General features: G+C 42.9%; 1 protein-coding gene across 2 annotated transcripts in view; it reads left to right on the forward strand.

Moving 5' to 3' along the window:
- Positions 1-25,110, forward strand: part of SLC12A1 (solute carrier family 12 member 1) — a 111,299-nt gene that overhangs the window by 65,172 nt on the left and 21,017 nt on the right. For both annotated transcript variants that reach the window (XM_069983067.1, XM_069983077.1), the window contains exons 15-20: positions 7,551-7,706; positions 8,050-8,149; positions 8,772-8,883; positions 9,549-9,689; positions 17,310-17,416; positions 18,388-18,470. In XM_069983067.1, the coding sequence (XP_069839168.1) occupies positions 7,551-7,706; positions 8,050-8,149; positions 8,772-8,883; positions 9,549-9,689; positions 17,310-17,416; positions 18,388-18,470 (699 nt within the window). The remainder of the gene's footprint in view (positions 1-7,550; positions 7,707-8,049; positions 8,150-8,771; positions 8,884-9,548; positions 9,690-17,309; positions 17,417-18,387; positions 18,471-25,110) is intronic.

The following is a 25,110-nucleotide window of genomic DNA, read 5'->3' on the forward strand; positions in this document are numbered from 1 at the left end:
AGGGGAAAATACCCGACCCGGCTGATGGATTATCCCATCAGCCAATCAGTGACTGCAGCGGTGTGCAGCCCCATTTACTGACTGGATGAGCAGCAGTCTATCAACTGGGTCATGATGTTCCAGATGAAGGAGATCCCAGAGCCCGGTGTGGGTTCAGGAGCAGCAAGCCAATGCTCTAAAGACACGGGGAGAGGTAAGTATTGATTGTTTATTATGTTCCCCTGCCCCTGTTCTCCTTTGATATCAAAGATTTTTACCATATATGCTACTGCTCTATGGAGTCTTTCTCTGCAGTACCTATTGGCTGACATGTTGTAACGCCCGGAGTAGTGGATCCACTGAACCGGCACCAGCGATGGCACAAACCTCACCAGGGAGCGGAGTCTAAGGGGCCGCTGGTTTTCACCAGAGCCCGCCGCAAGGCGGGATGGACTTGCTGCGGCAGGCGACCCCCAGGTCGCTACCCCTGGCTTGGTTGCTGGTGCCGGCAGGCGAGGCGTGGCAGGAGATGGCACAGGCAATAGTCTGCAGATGAGAGAGCACGTGACAGGCTGGACACGGGAACAGGTGGAGTGACAGGGGAACAGGAACCAGGAATGGGGACTTGGGACCAGGTAACGGACAGGACTCAGGAACAGGGACTTGGGACCAGGTAACGGACAGGGCACAGGAACAACAGGGAGCTGGGCCAAACGCTATGGGAAGCATGTAGAGGCTCCAACACTAAGGACAGGGCATGCTGGGATTTATAGGGGAGTGATTGGTGACACTAACCAATTAGGAGCGCACTGCCCCTTTAAATCTGAGACAGCCGGCGCGCGCGCGCCCTAGGAGGCGGGGACGCGCGCGCCGGCCGGCACAGACCGCGACATGCTCGGAGGAGAGGTGAGGCGCCCCAGGGGCCGAAGCAGCAGCAGCGCCGGGTCCCTACACAAGGACCCCGGCGGCTGCACGGGACAGGAGGCGGTCGCGGCGGCAACCCGGAACGCGGGAAGCCGCCGCGGCCGTGACAGTACCCCCCCCCTTTGGCCTCCCCCTCTTTCTTGCCTGCAAATGGCACAGGAAGCCACAAAGTCTTTGACATCTTGGGATAGGCTGGGCCACCAGTAGTGGCGAGAGATCCGTTGGCCGGTCTTACGGACTCCAGGGTGCCCGGCCTCCAACGAGGAATGTCCCCACTTCAAAATACCTCTTCGAAGCGCAGGGTGAACATGAGTCTTTCCGGGGGGTACTCTCTGAAGAGTGGAGGTGACGACTGGTACTAGGCGATCAGGCGGTATAACGTGGCAAGGGACTGTGGGTCTGTGGACGAGGACCTTCTGTAAGTTCTTCCGGTGGTGAGAGGACACGACCTTAGTCTTGGGTACGGGGAGAGGGTACACCTCGTCAGAGAAGGCATCCGCCGAGTCTTGGTCTTCTGCCGGTAGGCCGGATAGAGGCTTGGCCGGGACAGGAAATGACATAATACACTTGGTCTGAGGTGACTTGAGACACTGGTGGGAACAGTCCTGACCCCAACTGAGAATCTCCCCGGTTCTCCAGTCCAGCTGAGGGGCATGTTCTTGTAGCCACGGGAGTCCCAGGAGGACCGCGGGAGAAGAATGGGGCAGGACGTAGAAGGATATCTCTTCTTGATGTAAAGGACCCACCTGGAGGACTAAAGATGCGGTCTGGTAGTACACACGGTCGGTAAGAATTTCGCCCGTGACCGAGGAGATAGTCAGGGGCCTGGCTAGTCGGGTCACGGGTAGCCGCCATCTTTGGACCAATGTTGCCGCAATAAAACTGCCTGCTGAGCCAGAATCGAGGAAGGCAGTAGTCTGATGATTTTGTCCTGAGGGAGTCCGGATGGAAACTGGCATAGACAGACTTGGAATGGTGGCATTCGCACCTAGGGACACCTGTCCCACCGGACCCAGGTGCGAGCATCCTCCGGATGTTTGGGGACGTAGGGGACATCCCAGCCGGAAGTGATCGGAACCACCGCAATAGAGACAGAGATTCTGCTCCAGGCGCCGGATTCTTTCATCAGGCGTCAGGTGAGCCCGTTCCACCTGCATAGGAATCTCAGGAGAGGGTTGGGACATCGAAAGGTCAGGATTCTGGAAAACCGGCGCCAGCTGGGGATGGCGACGGGAATGGGTTAGTAAATGTTCATGCCGAACCTCCTCCTCCCTCTCCGAAAAACGAGTATCAACTCGGGTGGCCAGTAGAATGAGTTCGTTCAGGGAGGTAGGCAGGTCTCGGGCAGCGAGCACGTCTCTCACTCGACTAGACAGGCCCTTCTTGAAGGTGGCCAATAGGGCGGCCTCGTTCCAGTTCAATTCAGCTGCCAGGGTGCGGAACTGGATGGCGTAGTCACCAACAGAGGAGCTGCCTTGAGAGAGGTTGAGGAGAGCAGTCTCGGCTGAAGAAGCACGGGCAGGTTCCTCAAAGACGGAGCGAAACTCGAATAGGAAGGCCCGGAGATTGGCAGCAACAGGATCATCACGGTCCCACAGTGGCGTGGCCCAGGCCAGGGCTCTACCTTCTAATAGGCTTATGATGAAAGCCACTTTAGAGCGCTCGGTGGAAAACTGACTACTCAAAAGTTCAATGTGCATGGTGCACTGAGTCAGGAATCCTCTGCACAACTTAGAGTCCCCAGAGTACTTGCTTGGGAGGGCCAGTCGGAGTGAAGAGGCAGCGTCAGGAGATGGTGTGCGCTGGGCAGTAGTCTGCTGCTGTAAGGCGGCAGTGAGTTGCTGGATCTGCTGTGACTGTTTCTGGATTTGTTGAGCCTGTTGCGCGACCACTCTGGCGACGTCACGGAGATCTGGCACCTCGCCGGGATCCATGGTTGGAGCCTACTGTAACGCCCGGAGTAGTGGATCCACTGAACCGGCACCAGCGATGGCACAAACCTCACCAGGGAGCGGAGTCTAAGGGGCCTCTGGTTTTCACCAGAGCCCGCCGCAAGGCGGGATGGACTTGCTGCGGCAGGCGACCCCCAGGTCGCTACCCCTGGCTTGGTTGCTGGTGCCGGCAGGCGAGGCGTGGCAGGAGATGGCACAGGCAATAGTCTGCAGATGAGAGAGCACGTGACAGGCTGGACACGGGAACAGGTGGAGTGACAGGGGAACAGGAACCAGGAACGGGGACTTGGGACCAGGTAACGGACAGGACTCAGGAACAGGGACTTGGGACCAGGTAACGGACAGGGCACAGGAACAACAGGGAGCTGGGCCAAACGCTATGGGAAGCATGTAGAGGCTCCAACACTAAGGACAGGGCATGCTGGGATTTATAGGGGAGTGATTGGTGACACTAACCAATTAGGAGCGCACTGCCCCTTTAAATCTGAGACAGCCGGCGCGCGCGCGCCCTAGGAGGCGGGGACGCGCGCGCCGGCCGGCACAGACCGCGACATGCATGGAGGAGAGGTGAGGCGCCCCAGGGGCCGAAGCAGCAGCAGCGCCGGGTCCCTACACAAGGACCCCGGCGGCTGCACGGGACAGGAGGCGGTCGCGGCGGCAACCCGGAACGCGGGAAGCCGCCGCGGCCGTGACACATGTGTCCTCCAACTCTAGAGCCTTTTATGGCCATAGATGTCATTAGAGTATCCTGTCCAATGTATATGTTGTATAATACACTCCACAACATTGAAATTGCAACACCAAGACACACAATCCATAAAGTTATGCGAATCAGGAAAGTAGCTAAGATTTAAAAACTATCAGATTTTCAGGCACCTAGCTCCAATCTGTGGTATTAGGAAGAGGCTTCAAAGGTATGAAGCCTTATCGAGGCGTGGATTGAAGACACATTTTTTTATCCATATGACATCTTAGAAATCTGAGTCAGTACAGTATGCAGTGCTTCCTGTTTGTTGATATGCCAGTTATCGCCACTTGTCGCAAACTGAGAAGGGAAGAATCCTTAAACTGAGATTCATTAGATCACTAAACATGTAGGCCGAGATATTAGCACTGTTCAACATTGTGGGTCCGACAAATTAGAATGACAGTAACAGGTGCACAGAGAAAAAACCTCTATGCAAAGGGATCATCAGATTAGAAGATAAGAAGAACTATGTGGGAAATGTCATTAAGAGACCTTTATGAGGGAATGTTGCAAAGATCCTACTCCTGTGATTATGGTGAGGGGTGGCATAGTGTACAGTAACCAGACCCTATAATCGTCATTTTGGGAGCATTAACAGCTCGGGGTTACATTGAATTGGTCATTGAACCAGTGGTACGGCCATGTTTCCAAAGTGTCTGTTTTTTAGTCACCAGAAGTGGTCTGGACTACGCTGCGCTGCGCTCCTGTCATCTCTGCTGATGGTCGTCGGGGGGAGGGGGGGTGCACTGCTAGGGGATTCGTGGTGCAATTCTCTTCCGGTCATTGCGGCACCGACTGCAGCACGGATCGTGTGAATGAGGCCTTAGTGTTGCAATTTCAATGTTGAGGTGAGTATTTATTGTAACTACACATTACATTGACCCATTTACTTGGATCACAATAAAACGATAATGGGAGACTTTCCTCTCCCTTATAGCATCTGCGTAAAATCATAGAATATAATAAACATATTAATTTGATGTATACGTGAAATCATGGAGATAAAAGAAAGAGCACCCTAGAACAAACCTAGGTTTTGGTTCGTAGAAGTTCCCATAGGAAAGTTGAAATGGACTATACTGTGCCCAATCCTTTATCCATCATGTACCCCACTTAAGCTGTAAGGATATTTATTTATAGTTAGTACTTCATTTATTACTTTAAATGTTAGATTTTCAATACAAGTATTCAGCCTTTGTAAGTGTTAGAATGTTACACCGCGCCAATAGCATAGCATGCCGTCTGTAAAGATTGCTGCATCTTACATTATATGAAACTCTATTTAATGACTGCATGTTGTGTGACAAATTCTATATCTGAACTGTACAATATCTTACATTAAAGCTTGTGAATGACAAATTCTTTAGTAATGAACACAGCTGGTCACAACCCCTCTGCCTGCAATAAATAATAATCAGAGCTGTGCCGGGCGTTATCTGGGGAGCCAACATCACCACATTCCTTTGTTCTTGAAAGCTTGTAGAATAAGGAGCGACAGGAATGTCAATATCCTTCTTCCAGACCATATCTTTAAAACACACATTTCTGCATCACTGTAGCGCCATATTGATTATGCATTTAAAAATATGACACAACATTAACTAAACCAGTAATACTAATGTCATATTTAATGGCAATATTGGCAGGAAACAGGCACATTGGGGATAAAGGGAATTAAAAAAGATGTTATTCTGCAATGTTAAATAACCCTTTCGACAGCCTTGACTTCATAGTCTAAGGAAAAAGATATTGTTGTACAAAAATATCACTCTTGTTTACTATCACTCTTGTGTTACTACCGTAGTTTTTAGGAAACTAGTCTTACATGTATTATAGGGGACACGTGGTTATACGTATTGTCTAGGGTTCAAGCAGCGACAAGCTTGTATAACAACTGGAGTCGTGGATCTGCTGTACCGCTGCTAGTGATGGCATAAGCTGCACCAGGGAGTGGAATCTAAGGGGCCACCAGAGCCCACCGCAAAGTGGGGTGGATTTGCTGTGGCCCTCAGGTAGCTACCCCTGGCTTGGCTTGGTTGTGGCGGGCAAGGTGCAGCTGGAGACTTAGTAGGCAGGCAGAAACACAGCTGAACACACGGCTGGAACCAGGCAGGAACAGGCAGGAACCACAGATAGCTGGAACCAGGTATGGCAGGAATCATGGGCAGGAATCACGGGAGATCTGGGACCACACATTTATGGGAAGCATGCAGAGGCAACAACACAGGGCCAGGGCAGAGGGAGACATTTATAGGGAGTGCTTGGTGCAACGTAGCCAATTAAGGGAGCACCGCCCCTTTCAATTTCAATGAGGAGAGCAAGCAGGAGCGGGACAAGGTAAGAGGCGTAAGGGATGTGGCATCCGCAAGAGACAGAGAGAGGGGAGAGCGGGGGTGACCGCGGCCCAAAGTACGTCCATGACATCTGCTCGTCCGTGACATCTGGTCCATGAGTTGGGTTTGGTATCAAGCTCAACCCCTCTTAAGTAAGTGCTGCTAATCTTCAAAACATGGCATGGCCTACAGATGGAATGGCGCTGTTTGTGGGAGAAACCCCCCCACAGATGATTATTTTTTCTCTTATCTCAGACAACCCGTTTGACTATAATGTTCTCTCTGAAAACACAACATGGACAGTATAGCTAACCTAGCAGCAGGCTAGGAACTGTTTTTAGTGCAATGTGTGGTATATAAGTAGAATGCTACAGATGTAAAGCAAGTGATAGAAACTCATATGATTGGTCATTAAAAGTTACTGGACTACTTTTTGTCATGTCTTTTTGTTGGTTCGGCAAAATCCTGTCCCATGTAATCATCTGGTGTGCTTAAAGGGGTTATCCAGCGCTACAAAAACATAGCCACTTTCTTCCATAGACACCACCACTCTTGTCTCCAGCTTGGGTGGGGTTTTGCTGCTTAGTTCCATTGAAGTGAATGGAGCTTAATTGTAAACGGCACCTGAACTGGAGACAAGAGTCGTATCGTATCATAGACTTAGTTGTAAGACTTAAAGAGATATGAATGTTGGAGTACCTTATGGCTTCGCTGAACAATAGACTAGAGTCATTTGGGAAGGTGTGGGCTCCTTAGGATGCCTATGCTACATCGCAAGGATTCACTTGTTAGGTACCTGACTTCACCCTTTCCCTTCCCCATCCCTTCTTTCCTTCCCTTTTCTATGTGTTTTTCCTTTTGGGTCTAGTCTTAATATTCTTTGAGTCAAGGTCTAACTTGACTGTTTTGTTCCACGGTCTCTTAGATTGTCAAGAAATACTGTGTTTAAACTTGCTTATCAAAGCAATATAGTCATACGGCACTACTGGAGGGAGGGAAAAACCTCACTGTGTGGACACGTTCTTGGTCCCGATACAGCTGGTGGTGCTCAATCGATCCAAACAATCTTCACATAGTACTGTCCATATCGACCAGAATATCGAGGCACTCACCACAGCTTCTTGACAAATTGGCTTGCTTTTTTTTACAAAAACACAGATACATCGATGCAGACAGGTGAACGGGCTACGTTGCCCGTTCACCTGTCTGCATCCATGTATCTGTGTTTTTGTAAATAAAGCAAGCCAATTTGTCAAGAAGCTGTGGTGAGTGCCTCGATATTCTGGTCTATATGGACAGTATTAAACTTGCTTATACTTAACTTGTACTGTACTGTGAAATGTGCTTCTAAACTTTGTTTGGAAAATTCAGAAAATATTTTTAAAAAATTACAATTAAAAAAAAAAAAGAAAGTCAGATGATGATCTGTTTCTGCATTACTCCCACCGCTCAAGCCAACAATATGTTTAGACGTGTCTGTTTATGCAATTCCCTAATAGTTTATGTAAAGTAACTCTGTACTTTTATCACTGTTTCTTTTACAAATACTTATTTGTATATAGAGTCTGCAATAAAAGATACAAGTAACAGGATGCATTAATTTTGTATAAACAGGATGGAGACCTGCATTCAAGTATTACAACATGTGGGTGTCTCTGTTTGGAGCTATGTTGTGCTGTGGTGTGATGTTCGTCATCAACTGGTGGGCTGCTGTCATCACTTATGGGATAGAACTCTTTCTGTACATCTATGTGACATACAAGAAGCCAGGTATGATAGATGCATATATATGTATATATGGCAGCTATAACTCTTTACCTGACATGCTGCCCCCTTTTATTTAGTCACAAGCTTCATTTTAGCATCACTTTAGTTTTGATCTGAAATTATGGTTGCAATAGCTGGACACACTTTTTGCATGGCTGTCCATTCTGGTTTTGAACTAGGGTTCTCCCCTCATCCATATACCCTGATATCCAAATCCTCATTTAGAGAAGTGTGAGTTAATTGTGTAGAGTAGTATATTATGGAGACTCCTCTATTTATCAGAGCCTCTATAGATTTGTACATTTGTATACTGTTATGACTAACCAATGTATTGTTTACTGAACAGATGTCAACTGGGGGTCTTCAACCCAGGCTCTTCAGTACACAAAAGCCCTAAACAGTGCTTTGGACTTGAACATTATCGACGAGCATGTGAAAAACTTCAGGTACTCTCTATCTGATTTTCTAAACTGTGAACCACTTTCAAACCTGTTCTATTGCCCTCAATCCATGTCTTAATGCATGTCTCTCAAAAGTTTTGTATTGGTTGGGGTCTGAGTGCTGAGACCCTCACTAATTGTTAGAGGCTGGAGAAGCTCTTACCTAAGTGCTTCAATCCCCGGCCCCATGCAATCTCTATCTTGCTGAAGGAAATGGTCTCTGTAGACTTACAATAGAGATAGTCTCCTGCAATGAGATGGAAAAGGCAAGCAACCAAAGAGTGAAGCGCCCATCTAACAATGCGTGGGATTTTAAACATCTAGAAAGCTGTCTCATTAAAAAAAAACTTCATACCAATTTTTCTCTCTAGCTCCTATGGGTCTACATGGTTACAAATTAGAAATAAGAAGTAGTTGGGGTCAGACAGAGAGCAGGATGATTGTGGGATCAGACTATACATGGCTTGTCTGTAGTCTGTGACCATGGAGACACATAAGCAGACTATTTTTCAGCAAGGCTATTTGCAAAAGATTCTGTTTTGTTTGTTTGTTTAATAAAAGTTATGTAAAGTTGGTTGCAAAAAGGACGTGACCTTTAAAAAAACATCTTTTTCTCTTTATTTTGCAGACCGCAGTGCTTGGTTTTAACTGGTGCACCAATGGCAAGACCAGCCCTTTTGGATATTACCCATTCTTTCACAAAGAACCTGGGGCTCTGTATCTGCTGTGAGGTGTTTGCTGTAAGTAGACAAAACTAATTACATATGCTATGTATATTTCTCAGATACAAAGAAAATCATATAAGCAATGTATTGCCAGGGGAGAGGCTATAACATGCCCTTATTGTTGTTCAGTCTTCTCTCTTTCCAATTTTTCTCACTGTTACAAGCATTCAGGCAGACTCTGGAATGTGTAGCGTATAATACAATTGAGTGATGTCTGTACAAACAAGAAATAAATTAGATTTCTTTAAGGATTTCAGCACAAGCCATTAAATCATAGTAAAACATGTCTTGGTTTAACCTCCACTGAGAATAGATTTTCTTATAGATAAGACCTTCAGACTTCTAAAACTTCAATATTAGTTTCACCGCAGTTCAATGACGACAGCTTCTAGCAAACAGAGGCTAAGTATATTGATGGCAGTTAGCTAGTTAATAGATCAGTATGGCTTCCAGTCTGATGTATTAGTTCTGTTACACTTATGTTTTATCATTTACCCATCACTGGGTAATAATATGCAATCTCATACATCTGTGATCTTCATTGTGGGTAGTAAAAAAATGTAAGTGTTTTATTTTCATGTTATAGCTCAAAAACATTTTCCAGAGATTGGGTTGAGCTGTAATGGTCCATTTTCATTTGATAATGTTTCATTCTGCTAAATCTTTATTGTGTTATACAGGGGCCACGCAAACAGGCTGTAAAAGAAATGAATGCTGGAATTCTCAAAAAGCAGACCTGGTTAAATAAAAACAAGAATAAGGCCTTTTACGCTGCCGTTGCTGCTGAAAACTTCCGAGAAGGTGCAAGAACTCTCATTCAGGTGAGCTTAGGGCACAAAAAAATTGTTGCAATGTTGCATTTTCATAAGTAGCTGTATCTAAAATAGAGAGTAATTTGCATCTGTCTATATTGTCAAATGGATACTTGCTTACTTATTGGGTTTTCATTGGTTACATGAACAATGATGAAGGTGCACAGCACTACAAAGTGCATGGGGCACCTTGGTTTAGTGATTGAGTGACATCGCATTATGCCCAAAAGTAATGTCTACCCTATTGGCCCATCCATAGGGTTGAGGCAGCAAATCTTTAGTCATCTTCTGCCCGCAGAAGTTTTACATGGTCCTTCGATTAGCCAAAGGAACTCACTGAGAGGCTGGGCACTAAAAGTCCACATTATTTGCTAAATATTTACTCCTCAATAGTTGTTTACCATCAGGGCATAGATGGCAGATGTCATTTTTGCTAATCAGTTTCAACAATGTTATCATAAGACAAGATGTTGCAGTTCTACCAAACTACTGAGGGTTCCACTTTCCACCTTGGGGTTAGAGTAATGGCCAGTCTTAAAAAAGGTAAAGAAATACCAAGTCTGACTGCATTCTGATTCTTCCAATAATCAGGTACCAACCTTTTAACTGTGTACTTGCATTGTTTTGAAGGCTCTGTTTTATCAAAAACATCCCCCAACATATACCACCAAAAGAAGGCTCTGACACAACCATTGTATAGCCATACATTGTTATACATGGCCCATAGGCCTCAATGTTATAAAAACGTTACTTTTACAGTAAATAATAATAATAATAATTTTTATTTATATAGCGCCAACAGATTCCGCAGCACTTTACAATTCTGGGGTTACATACATAGACAAAAATCAGACATTACAGAGATATACAGAGTTATCCATACATGAGGAGTGAGGGCCCTGCTCGCATGCATGAGCTTACAGACTATTAGGAGGGGGTGCGAGACAAAATGGCAGAGGGGCAAAGTCCTTCCTTTTTTGCATGGTCCGGCCATCTTTATAAATAAGCCAGTGCAATTAAAGGGGGGTAACCAACCAATGTCTGTGCCTGGTCTAAGTGCTTGAATGCCTGGCGTATGTATTTGGGGGAGGGGGGGGGGGGGGGGGGCAATTTAGGGAACCTGGTAAACCTGTTTGAACAGATGTGTTTTGAGGGCACGTTTGAAGCTTTGTTTATTGGAGGTGAGTACTTTTTTTGCACATGGCCACTGTATAGAAAAGCACCATCTAATGGGCATTGTTATACCGAGACAAATGTTTGCTAATGCATACCAGCTCAACAGAGGCCAAAAAGACACGCTTTTAACCTCGTTTGGTCAAATGGGGGCCCATGAATACATTTGGCATATGGGCCAGGAGTATTCCTGGCACACATACCATATGTTAAAAAACAGGATGTGAATATAGCCTACGTTAAACAACTGTATATTATACAGCGCTACACCACAATGACATAACAAATGAACAGCTTATAGCTTTATTGCTTACATCACCACCTGGACATAAATCATTCCATGTCCCAAACAGTTCATTAAAGACCAACTGCATCCTTTTCCCAAGACCCCAAAAGTTCTTTTCTGTTTGCTCGAGCATCTGCAGGCAGCAATAAAAATCTAATTCCTGCTTAGAGGAACGTAGCTTCTAACTAACTCTAGCAGGTAAGATACTGAGAGTTCTAAACCTTGCATATGACATAAACATGTCACGGTAAGTGATCCACGGCTTCTAGTAATGAAGAAAAAGTCCTTGCAACATAAAAACTTCAGAACGTTTTCTGCTATCATTAAAAATCTAACAATGTGTACTAGTGCTAGCTACTAACTCCAGACAGCTCCAGGGCTGACATATTTCCTGACTGTTTTATACTATATTACATTTTTAATGATGGCCAAATACACTTGGGAGTTTTTATAGACAGAAACTTTTTGCCTGATTATAAAAAAGCTGAGGGTCACTTTTAATGAATCTGCTCTTATATGGAGGTAGCAACTCATGGAGCAGTTTTTTTCCTGCTTCACAGAGAAACCTTTCACAAACAGAAATCAATACATTTGGGGGGGGGGGATTCTACTTTTTAGTCATATAACCTACTATTCAAAGAATGCTTACAGCTTTTACAGACCCATATTTTCAAATAAACAGTTTATAACAATGCCCTGGTGCCTCTTCCCTTCCCCGATCCCCATTGGCCTCTGTTTACCAGGGTCAAAGATGAAAAATTGTCACTGGTTGTAGCAGTAACATGTCAACACCACTGAAGTCCCCCCTGTGGCCAGTTATTGCTGCTGCACTAGAGTGTCAGTGTACTATCCCTTTTGTTATTTCCCAGCATGTTAAGCTATTTGTAAACTTTGCAACTTGTAACTTTACAGGGCTGGAAAGTATGGACTTCACAACATAAGTTGACATGTTAAGGAACAAGTGTCTAATACAAAAGTATGTTTTTGATCATGTTCAGGGACACAAATGTGTGTGTTTTTGATTAGAGATGAGCGAACCAGGTTCGAGTTAGAGTCCATCCAAACCCGAACGATCGGCATTTGATTAGCTGGGGCTGCTGAACTTGGATAAAGCTCTAAGGTTGTCTGGAAAACATGGATACTGAAACTGAAACCTTTTTACATGTCATGTAAAGATGCAGCTGGGAGAAGCGTGTAGCAGCACTCTTCACTTCACATACTTCCATGGCTGACAGCTTACTCCAACTCATTGCAACAGATGGGCTCCATTATAAATCTATAGAGCTCCTGCAATGAGATTGATTGACTATCGAGTCAGGGAATGCAGTGTGCTGCCCTGCTCTTCCCCCAGCTATATTTAGAGATTGATGGGAGTGTAAGCACTGAGGCCCTGACCAATAAAAACTTTTGTATGTATGTGTGACACAAAAAAACAGAAGGTGCAACAGCAACCCACAGGTGCAGGGGCTCACCATATATACTCCTCCCAGCGTACACACGATAAACACTAGAGATGAGCAAACTTGCCAAATTTCTGGTTCGTATGAACCAGAAATCTCGGCATCTGATTCCCGCTGTCTGCTCGCTCCGTGCAGCGGGTGGATACAGCGTAAGGAACGCCTGGAAAACTGGGATACAGCCATTGGCATTGGTTGTATCCCAGTTTTCTAGGCATTCCTTAGACTGTATCCACCCGCTGCACGGAGCGAGCAGACAGCGGGAATCAGACGGCGAGATTTCTGGTTCATAGTAACCACAAATCCGGCAAGTTCGCTCATCTCTAGTAAACACCTGCTCTGTATACATTACAAAAACTATTTAATCAAACAGAGTGTACCTTGTCGCCACGTTAAAGCATCCTTGAGACATGGTCCCTACTCTAGCATATTCACACTAGCAATGGCCTCTCCTGGGCTGAATAAGCATATAACTGGGCAGATAGGAGCCAAATGATCTCTTTTTATAGCACCCTTGGGACATGGGTGGAGTGCAAGCCAACAGGAGGTAGCCACCCCCCCCCCACCCCCGCATTCAACAGAAAAAAAGGAAAAATTAGTGTGAATATGCTAGAGTAGGGTCCATGTCTCGAGGACGCCTTAACGTGGCGACATGGTACACTCTGTTTGGTCACATAGATTGCTAAGATTCTTACTTTGTAATATCTACAGAGCAGGTGTTTACCGTGTGTACGCTGGGAGGAGTATATATGGTAAGCCCTTGCACCTGTGGGTTGCTGTTGCACCTTCAGTTTTTTTGTCTGTACTTAAACCACAAGTGACACACACAAAGGTTGTTTTTTTTAAGGAGTTTTTTTTTAAGTATTGTATTGCAGCCCAAAAGTTATACAAATCACCAATATACAGTTATTATAGGAAATGCTTATAAAGTGCTTTTTCCTTACACTTCATCCTCTCAAGCAGCCACAGCCCGCACAGCTCTGGGAGTCGGGTTGTGACATCACCAGTTCATCCAGGAAGTGAAGCCTTGATGCAGTAGTAAGTGCAGGGAAAAAAGCACTTTATAAGCATTTCCCGTAATAAGTGTATATTGGTGATTTTTATAACTTTTGGGGGGCAATACAGTACTTTAAAGGGGACTTCTCCTTTAAATCACAGTAATGCTTCAGATGCGCAAGTCGATTGAGCACTAATTGCATTTTTTCTGAATTTCCCAAAAATGATGATTCTGCTAATCCAAAATGTTAAAAGCAGACATGTCATAGGTTTTTAGGTGGCAAAACTAAGTCCATGGTTGTATAGGACTTCTTTGTCTGATTTAATGCATATTTTGCTTTTACAAATTGAGCCCTCCAGCACTGAGATAGAAGTCTTTTTATGATTATGGAAACGTAAAAATCCAACGGGTGCTCCCTCTGGATGGAAAAATTCAGCTATGTAAATCCCAGTGCACCACCTGTGTCCTCACTTCTTTCCACCTCCAGCTGCATTATCGACATCAATTAGGCTTTACTTTCAGCTACGCCTCCCGAGATGAAATCCTGTGTGAGTGATCTACAAACTATGCTCAAACCATGCATGGTTCTCTGGGCTTCTCCTGGCTGCCTGAGTTGTCAAAGCCCAATCACAGACCAGTCATTGAGGCTTCTGGGAGAAGCTCAGTTCTCAGTAGGTAAGGATGGAGGATGATAGAAGTGACCACAGCAAGCAAGCAGTGGGATGTACATAGCTGGGCTCTTGCATCCGGTGGGAACACCCCCTGGGCTTTTGGAGCTCATTTCCATATAAATAAAAAAGACCGCTATCTTGGCACTGGAGGGTTCAATCTCTTTACAACCATGCACTCAGTTTTACCACCTAAAACCCAGTGACAGGTTTGCGTTACAATTATTGTTGGAGTAATTTTTCAAAATGGCAATCACAACTACTAGCCTGACACAGAAACACATCTCCTGAATTGTCCATCATTTTCCATACTATGCTGCTGCTACTGATGCTATTAGCCCTACACAGTCCCACAGTTCCTACCTTCTCTATCATGTTTCATACTGTACTGCAGCTGCTGGGAACCCTAAAATACACAAATAAAAATAAGAAACCTAAAATATAGGAGACCTTACACTGTCATACACAACTAATCTGACTTCTAATTGTACCAAATTGGAGCTGAATTTTTTTTGGGAGTTTTGCATATATTTAGTGTTAAAGTGTCACTGTTGTTTTTGAAAAACCTTTGACATGTCACAGAGACATGTCAAAAGTTTTGATCAGTCCAGGTCTAAAAACCATACCAATTGTAAGAAGGAGCCGGAAGAAGACTGTGCTAAGCATGGTCCTCTACCACCTGTCTCGTGATGAGTTGGGCTACTAATTTAGATCCATGGAGCCCAACTCTTTCACTGACACAGACAGTGAACGGACCACACTGCAGCGCTGTCCTCTCCCCGCTCATTCTCATGATCGGCATGGGTATGAATGCTCATACCTGGACCAATCCAAACTTTTTTTATGTCTCTCTAACATGTCAAACATTTTTTGAAACGACAATGACACTTAAACAGTTCCAAAAAATAACATATAGATAGGATAAAGAGTGAATATACACACGAAGAATGAAACGTTAGGCTGACTGAGCACCTCTTATACAAAGCCACCCAAAGTTAATATTTCCAAAGCTATAGCTCACAACATTCAATATGGCTGCAGTTCAAACTTTGGCTTCTGCTTTAACTTCTTATTTACTGATATAGCCATTTTTAGGGGTTGGGTGGAAATCCTCTTTAATGTGACTGGTTCTCTTTAAAGTGCATTTACTACCTATTCACGCTTTATACATTGTATGGCTACAATGGCTATTTCTACTGTCTATACATGACAGGTTTGTGCTAAATGTTCTCTTTGAAACATGATTCTTTTAAGTCAAGCGTTCTAGTGCAAACTTCTGCCGGCAGATGAATTTTTCATCTGAAAAGCAGAATGTAAAATAAGCAGATTGCACTTGTTCCTGAAGACTCCCACAAAATCATTATGGCCTTTTTAATCTCTGAATGACAAAAATCAATAAAACTAAACATATGATTGTGGTGAACATCACAGCTGCACACTCATAAAGTCATCCAGGAACAAACTTGTCATTTCTGTGACAATAAAACCCCTGGAAAACAACATGTGCTCTGCAGATAGTAAGTTACACATCTATTGAAATGACAGCTTGACAGCTGAAATCCAAATCCTTTTAATTGCAAGGAAATCATTTCCGTTCATCTAAAGTCGTTTACGAATGAAAGCAAAACTTCCCCTTCCACAGACAAACAAAAAGGACAGTGGTGGACAATTTGTAATGCTGTCTGCTGCACTTGTACAGTGTGAAATGGGATCAGTAACTCAGATACAGATGTTTTTCATGCTGTAACCAGCTACTAGAATATAGTCTTTGAGTTTGCATGTTGACGCCAACATGTTTAGCAGTACTGTACAGACTGTCATTATACATAAGTCCCTGTCCATCTCAGATGACATGCACTGGAGTGAATTTCATAGACTTCTGCATTGTGGGAGGAAACTTATGCAGCCATGGAAAAAACATACAATCTCTATGTAGACGTTGCTCATGGCTGGATTCAGACCTGGGACCCGTTTCTGCATTACACCCAGTGCCACAATACTGCCCAACCATGTAGCTTAATTTATACTATGCATTCTTTTAAAATGATCAGGATTTACAGTTAAAGGGGTATTCCACTCATGCATAACTTTTCATATGTTGCTCCCCATGGTGAGACTAACAATTATTTACATACTCATAATTATCTATTCATTCTCCTTCCCCCAGTTCTCTTGTTTTCTGCTGATAAGTTTCTCTTCCCTTTTCCCCCTTCTTTCTGAGATGACTGATGTACACAAGTCCCTGACTCGCTGCAACTTATCTGCAACTTTATAGCTTCTTTGTAATGCTAGGATGGCTATTCTGAGGTCAAGCTGCTGATGAACTCCCTGTGATTAATCCTCCCAGCATTATAAAGTTGCAAATAGGAACTTGTTAACATCAGCCATCTTGGAGAGAAATGAGACAGAAAGAAAAGCTCACATACAGATTTTTGTGTCTTCAGCAGAAAGCAGCAGCTCAGAACTAGGGAAAGGAGACTGAATAGATAATTACAAGTATGGAATGGATTGTTAGTCTCACCATGGACAGCAACATATAAAAAAGTTATCCAATAAAGCAGATGGCACTGCCTGGCTATACACACATGAAGAGGGCCAACATAGCCCAGTCCGGGATGACCTAATTGGTACTCAGTCCGTGAAACAAAGTCTAAATCCAATAGTCATAGAAGAAACGGAGGACGGCACTCACCCTTGCCGTGTGAACAAATCCGGCTTTATTTGGCAGACAGAGGAATGAGGAAGAGGAGACAGAAACCTGTTCCCTTTTCCCTGCTCCTCTGTCTGCCAAATAAAGCCGGATTTGTTCACACTACAAGTATTCCTATAAAAAGTTATTTTTGAGCGGAATACTCCTTTAATAGTAAGGCAAAAGTAGTCAAATGTCTAAGCCCATAGTTCTAAGCCTGGGCTTAGAACCTTTTACCAATTAATTTATCTCCCTTTAGTGTTCTTCCCAAGAATTAGTAACAGATTATTGCAGAATTAGTAGGGGTATCATTATAATCATATTAAAATGTTGTTCAGTAATTATATATTATCCTGCAGGCTGCTGGTTTGGGAAGAATGAAGCCAAATACCCTGGTGATGGGCTTCAAGAAAGATTGGAGACAGGCCAGCACAGTGGACTTGGCAAACTACGTGGGCATACTGCAGTAAGTTCTCTCATCTCAGCCTTTTGGGGCCAGCTTTCCTCACTAATGTTGTTTGTTTCCATTTATAAAACAAGTGTAGACATATGTGTTACATTCATATATTTTCATATTCAGTGCAGATCTACATTAACTATCACTCATACACCAAGGCTTTTTTTTTTTTTAAAGAAATCAATATTTACAATGAGGATGCATCTGGCTGCCAACTGTTCCACTTGCTCACTGAGTCGAGGTGATGCCAACACCTGCTCTCAAAGGGATAAAGTGTTGCCAAAAATACAAAAGTGCCAACATAAAATGACAGACCAAACACTCTGACCATAATTATATTTACAATGCATAATGCATTTCCTTTGGTCTAGGCTCTCAATCATCACTAGATTGGACTAGTTGAAATCTCTGATTGTCTGTAGAAAAGGTGTCCCAACTGTTACAGTGATAATGACAAGTCTGGAGGAAAAAAGTCACATGCTGTGTAACTCTAGTTCATCTGACAGAAAAGTCCAGTTTTGTATTTTAGCTCAAATAATAGATATTTTGTTGAAGTTTGTAATTAGAGGCTCAGAAGGATAAAGTTGTTATATTTAATAAGAGAGGGGGAAGTGGCAGAGGGAGACATTTCTAAACCTTTAACCCACAAACTACTTGAACACTGACTATGTACCTTGCTGCCAAGCTTCTTACTTAAACATGGCGGGGATGAGATTGAAGAATTGAATGACTATAGAAACAAAACAAAAAACCTTAATGGTCACTGTTGTTTCACCAAACTTTGCATAAATCAATAATACAAGAAAATGTAAGAAAGTTTTGTAATATATCTTATCAGAGAAAAAAGCCTCAGGCTACATTCCTTATTCCAAAAATACAATAAGTGATATCGTAAGCCAATACATACTTTCTACAGTATATCAATTCTGAATTTATATATTTCACATTTCATATTTGTTATATTTTGTATATTTTAACAGTGATGCATTTGACTTTGAATATGGAGTCGTAATTGTAAGAAATAGTCAAGGATTTGACATCTCTGCAGTTCTTCAGGCTCAAGGTAAGAAAGTGAAATGCCCAATATTTCAGTTGTTTCTTCATATATGTTTGACCTGAAGACACAGCCGACTCCAAAGCATCTCATGTTGTGGAATGTCCCCTTGATCAGGAAATGTCACATGCAGCTCTTCTTTGTCCACCTTATAGATACAGTATTAGACTATTACACAAGGTATATAGGTTTAGCATCAGCTGTTACTGTGCATCTGAATTGTGCAGGGGTGTAAAATTTACAAATAGGACTTGACTTCCGGCTGACAGTGAATAAAGCAGGCATAGGGATGGGAAGAGAAGTCAGGAGATAGTCCAGGCCTCAGCACTTACAGGGGCCTGAAAATACATCTTTGACTCTTTGCACTAGATAATAAAATAAAATAAAAATTATAATAATAATAAATCTACATTATGGAAGCACAGTTGGATATATGAAAGGTACCATGTGTCTCCTTGTCATAACAGCTATCTAACAGTGTCAGCAGTTTAGAATATGAATTGCAGCTGACTCCATTTAAAGGAGTTAGGCTGGGCTTACATTGAGTTTTTGCAAACCGTTTTTTTTTCTTCATCAGTTTAATCTTGAAAAAAAAAAAAAAAGACAAAAAACATGCATTTCTGTGCATCCGTTTTGATCTATTTTACCATTGGCTTCCATTTAAAAAAAGATAAAAAAACAGATCAAAACACATCCGTTTTTTTTCTTAGCATACACAAATACATTTCTGTGTATGCTAAAAAAGCGGATGTGTTTTGATGCATTTTTTATAAGAGTCAATGGAAAAACAGATCAAAACAGATGCACACAAAGGCATCTGTTTTTTCATCCATTTATCATCCATAAAATGGATGGAAAAAAAAAAACGGATTGGAAAAACTTGATGTGTACCCAGTGTTTCCCTGCCGATCATGTTCACTCGACTGGGACAACAACGAAGTACCTTGATCTGCCACTACTAATAGTATAGCATTGCAGGTACAAGGGCTGATATGCACTATATGTCGCTCACATGATTTCCACAGCCTCTTAAAACATCTGATCGGCAGAGATGCTGGTAGCTCAACCCTGGCCAATCTAACATTTACTGCTGATCCTGGGGATAAACCATGACTCTAACTCCATCAGTGTGCTCCTACTTGCTATTCTGTTTCTTTCCTTTGGCTCCAGTTTATTAGGTTATTCTGCATGAAACAAATATACAGGTTTAATGAAAAGCTACAAATGTTACATAGTCATGTTAGTTGACTTGGTCATCACGAAGTCTGACAAGGTCATTGACCTTTATAAATTAAATCTCTGCCACCGACTAGGAACTAATAACAGCATCCGACTCCATAATCCCAGCTTTCTGGCACTACCAGATGAAATTATAGGGGATAAAAATATTGAATTATAGTTTTGTTTTATTCCTTTTCAGGGATTGATGCTTACAAATTACCGGTTTTATGGAAGGCTATAATTAATTCAGATTTGAGCTGTGAATTTCCTGTAATCTGTTTATTGGAAAGCAATGAAATACGCATTCTCTTGTTCACCTTGCGTTGCCATAACTCATTTTATGATAGTGGAGAACAGGGTGTAAAGGAAAATGTTACATTCAATGAAAGTGACATCAATTATGATAGTAATAAATGTCCTGGAACTGGTGGACTGAACCAGTATAGTAATGGTTTGTAGCACACAGTGACACATTCAGTTATGATGATAACATGCATGATTTATACTTTGTCACTTGTAATTCCCATTCCATCATCTCCTACAGACAAAATATAAGCAATGTAAAAAAAAAAAAAAACATCTAGGTATGGAAAGACCAATGTAGTCATCAGACATTTTTTTTCTAATTGTAAATTGGTTTGTTAAATGCCAGAATTTATGGCCAGTCATTGGTGTTAAGGTGGTGTGACACATGGGCCTATAGGGCTATCCACTAAAAATGGCTAATTACACAGGGAGCAAGGACGTTTAGGGCCACACAATCCCAGCCATCTGTTGATGAAGGAGAGATTGTTCATTTTTTGGCTGATGGCTGGGTGTTTTACATTGGGGCAATATTGGGCCTGTTCAACCCATAAACATCTTGTGTAAAAGGCCTTTAAAGGGAAACTGCTAGACAGCTGTACCTTTAAAATATCTGTCTGTGCTTCCAGAATGTAGAAAAATGGTTTTCTTGTACAAAAAAAGTAACGGAGGGTATGGGAGGATGGAGTAAGGAGGTGCTACAGCTTGCTTAAGGAGCCTGGGAAAGCTTCTTCGATGCTTTGTACTATATAATAAAGACAGATATGTGAAAGGTACAATGTGTCTCCTGGCCCTAACACCTATCTAACAGTATCAGCAGTTTAGACTGTAAGTTGCAGCTAACAGATTACCTTTAAAGGGGTTGTTCACCCCCCAAAATTTTTCTTTCTAATTAACTGGTGCCAGAAAGTGCCAGAGATTTGTAATTTACTTCTATTAAAAAAATCTCCAGTCTTCTCCTGCTCTCCAGACTGGAAAGAATACCCCACTTCCTGCAGGACATACAGCAGCTGATAAGTACTAGAAGACTTGAGATTTTTTAATAGAAGTTACAAATCTCTGGCACTTTCTGGCACCATTTGATATGAAATAATTTTTTTTTAGAACTACCCCTTTAAATAATGCAATTGTGACTGCCTGCTTACCGAGGACAAACTGATAAATCCAGTCAATGTAAGCTCTGGCTACAGACAGAATATTATCACATATCTTTTAGCCTGTGTGAAGGAAAAAGAACAAGTATATTATTAGTGAGCACAGAGTGTTGTACCTATCTAGATTAAAGAAAAAGAAAGAAACAATAGGTATAATTTAAATACATTGGGAAAATGAACAAGTCACTAGACATTAGTGAAAATTTTATTGATTGACATTAGTAATTGTTCCCAATCTGCATGTGCTGTCATTTTGCAAACCCTGCATCTAAAATAACATTGTTCTGTTTTAGCTATTATTGGTTGCCATAGGGAATTCTATTGTTTTGCTTCATTCTGTACAAATATAATTTTGGCTCAAGTTAGTTTGTTTCCAATAGGAATGATCATTTTGCTGTCATAGATACTTGTTCTATTGGTATAAATGTTCATTATTGGTTGTGTTGACTGAATTATCTACTGTAATGAAAGACCAAAAAAAAACAAAAAAACAAGTACATTTGGCTTTCCATTCAGGCAATTGCACCCTGAGGTTATTCAAGGAAGTATTTACTCTGCCCCCGCCCCCTTTTTTTCTTATTGCAGACCTTAGATCAGACCAATTTTTAAAGGGGTACTCAGGCGCTTAATTTTTTTTTCTATCTTGCTGTCCTATTATAAAACATAACCAACATCTTATGTTTACCTCTCTGTGCTCCCCGCCTCCTCCTGTGGCATCTCCGGTGTTCCTCGCTGATCACAGCTGCCACCACTTCCGAGAGGAACTTGTCTCGGCAGTGACAGCTCGCTCAGCCAATCACTGACTGAGACAGGACAGTGCAGGTGCCAGTGATTGGCTGATTTTGGAAGTGGCGGTGGGTGCGGGCAGCAGGGAACACCAGCAACACCGCAGGAGGATACCGGGGGAGGGTGGAGAGGCAAGCATAAGGTGTCTGTTATGTTTTATAACTGGATAGCAACATATAAAAAATTTTAAGCACCAGAAGGGAATCTGTTACTAGTCCCAAGCTGCATGAACCACAGGCAGCCTGAGATACTGACAGACTCCCATAATATCACGATGATCTATCACTCTGAATGGCTGAGGTTTCTTACAACAATCATAGACGTAACTTTGGTTGGAAACACAGCTCCGTCATCAGAGAGGTGTACTGGTCCTGACTGACAGATCTATCTTTGTTTTCGTATATGGAGACCCATACCTGGATCCCAATCACTTCCATAGGCAATTACAGAATAATTAGTATATTGTAAGGAATTGTTCATAATTAAACTTCCTAAAATTCAAGTTGCTTCAAAGTTTAATTTTACAGTCCTTGAGTTTGTGGTGATATATTTATGTTCTTTTTTTTCTGTTAACAGCAATGTAACAGACCCTAGGTTTTTGTGAGTCGTATAGCACAGACAGCAGGATAGTTAGACTGTAAAATCCTCAGACGTTTCATTTTAATACAGGTTTGCCAAGAATGTATCTACTGCCATCTGCTGGACAATGTAATCTATAACATAGAGAAAAACAAAGTCGCTGATGTCAATTTCCTGTACTGTATGAAAGTGGTATGCCTTGCTATATGAATGTGGTATGGTATGTCTTGTATTATTTGTACATACTCTGACTCAATAGTTATTGAGATTGTAAAGCAGTTTTCCAGGTAGCCTTAGGGCTGCATCCAACGTCTTCAGCCACCGGTAATCAAATACAGAGCATTCGGGTCCTGACACACCCAAACATGCTGAAGGTTCGCTCATCTCTAGTCATGATGTTTTTGTGCTTGGACAATGAGTAAGAAAGCCATATAAAATCAACCTAGCAGCCACTACTGAACATAGGGACCTCAACATAAATTTGCCTTTATATTGGCTGTATATAAAAAATAACCCTCCAATTACAAAACTTTTCCCCAATGCAATTTATTCTTCATTACTTTATATTGATTACTGTAACTAAGGGAAAGACGCATAAAAAGACTGTGAGCATCAGTGGATAATAGTGTTCTGGTAAATACATGCAGATGACAATATGATACTGAAAATATCACACACACAGGGCCGATTCTGGGGTTTCTGCCGCCTGAGGCAAAACCTCAGGCGGCCGCCCCGAGTAATGGCCGGCATCCCCCCCGCAACCCCGCCCCCCCCTCCCCCGCAGCCAGCCGCTCACCTGTCCCACGCCACAGCCGGCCCGCGCTCTCCGCTGTCTCCACATCCCGTCAGGTCCCGCGATGTCACCCTGCAGCTGTCACGGACCTCCAGGCTGTGGTGAGTGAGTGGGGTGATCGGGTCGCGCAGGGCGGCCCCGTGCGACCCGATCACCCCAGCACGTCCCCCACCGGCCCCGGGCACTCACCACAGCCTGGAGGTCCGTGACAGCTGCAGGGTGACATCGCGGGACCTGACGGGATGTGGAGAGCGCAGGCGACGGGACAGGTGAGCGGCCGCTGTCATTTTTGTTAAGTGATACTTAACAAAAATGACAGCAGGGGGGATATAATGCCGCCCCCTGCCGGACCGCAAAATCTGCCGCCTGAGGCGGAAGGCTCATTCCGCCTCATGGCAGAAGCGGGCCTGCACACACAGAAACAAAAAGTCCATGGAGAATGGTACAATGTTACACAGCATCAGATGTTTACTAAGATAGATGCATTAGTCCAAAAATAAAATGCCTATTGAAATAGATAAACTATTTAGTTAATTGGAAATGAATGTGTACTTTTAGGCCACGTTTAGACTCTGTAAGACAGCGGCCGTTCTGTGACAAGGCCGTGTCACAGGACGGACGCTGTCTGTGAAATTAACCCTGGACGGTACTCCAGTACTGGCGGGTGAACATCAATTCTTTTGAATTGGAATATGGGCATATTCGGGTGAGCCTGTGTTCCAATTAACCATAGCAGACAATGGAGAGTGTGGCCGAAGCTGGACTTTACATTGTCTGCACAATTTTGTGCAGCCACTATTCAATGAATAGCGGCTGCACAAGATTGACATGTCAGTTTTCTGTGCGGCCACATGAAATCCCGGCCGGAGTGTATACACTCCCGACGGGATTCTATAGAAACCAATGTGAAATCACCCTTTCAATAGATAGCGGCCGGTGTTGCAATCTGCAACATGTGAACAAGGCCTTAGGACTTCCAAGCTTTAGGCTTTGTTCAAAAACAGTATTTTTGCTCAGTGTTTTCCTCTGCATTTTTTAACCAAAACCAGGAGTGGATTAAAAACACAGAAAGCCTATGTTCACACAGTGTTGAAATTGAGTGGATGGCCGCCATTTAATGACAAATAATTTCCATTATTTTAAAACAATGTGTTGTTAAAAACAGTGTGTGAACATAGCATTTCTGGGTTTTTAAAGTGTCACTGTCATATTGTTTGTTTTTTTTTGCAGAAATCACCACTCGGTTGCGAGTATTGGAACATAAATAGGGAAATACCAGGGTGGTGCTATACACCAAGGGGGAATAAATATTTTAGCTAACCCACTATAAATGGCAGCACAATCCATCAATCACCTTTTTTGCACCAAGACCCATCATTTTGAACTTGTTCAGTCAATGGAACCAGATTTTTTATATATATATATATATATATATATATATATATATATATATATATATAAAATAATTAACCCCTTCATGACCAATAAATCTTCTTAGTTTTTTTGTATTCCAAATACTATAAGGAGCACATTTATTAAAGTCTGCGCCTAGTGCAAACTTTAAAAAGTGCAAATTTTTGTGCAAAAACTGTGTGATTTTTCCTCAAGTTTGCAGTTTGTATGCCATATGGGCAGAGAGGGGGGAGAGACAGGCATGGCATTTTATGTCTAGAGGCGTATCCTCCCTGTGCGCAAAATGTATCAATATTTGCTCCCCTGATTAGCCAAAAACAGGCTAAAAATCTAAGCCAGCTCCCAACTGGTATAAATATTTTTTGCTTGTTTTGCAGCAGTCTACACTCTCCTGGATTTA

Source organism: Dendropsophus ebraccatus, chromosome 1 (genome assembly GCF_027789765.1).
Source record: "Dendropsophus ebraccatus isolate aDenEbr1 chromosome 1, aDenEbr1.pat, whole genome shotgun sequence".
In the NCBI taxonomy this organism is placed as follows: Eukaryota; Metazoa; Chordata; class Amphibia; order Anura; family Hylidae; genus Dendropsophus; species Dendropsophus ebraccatus.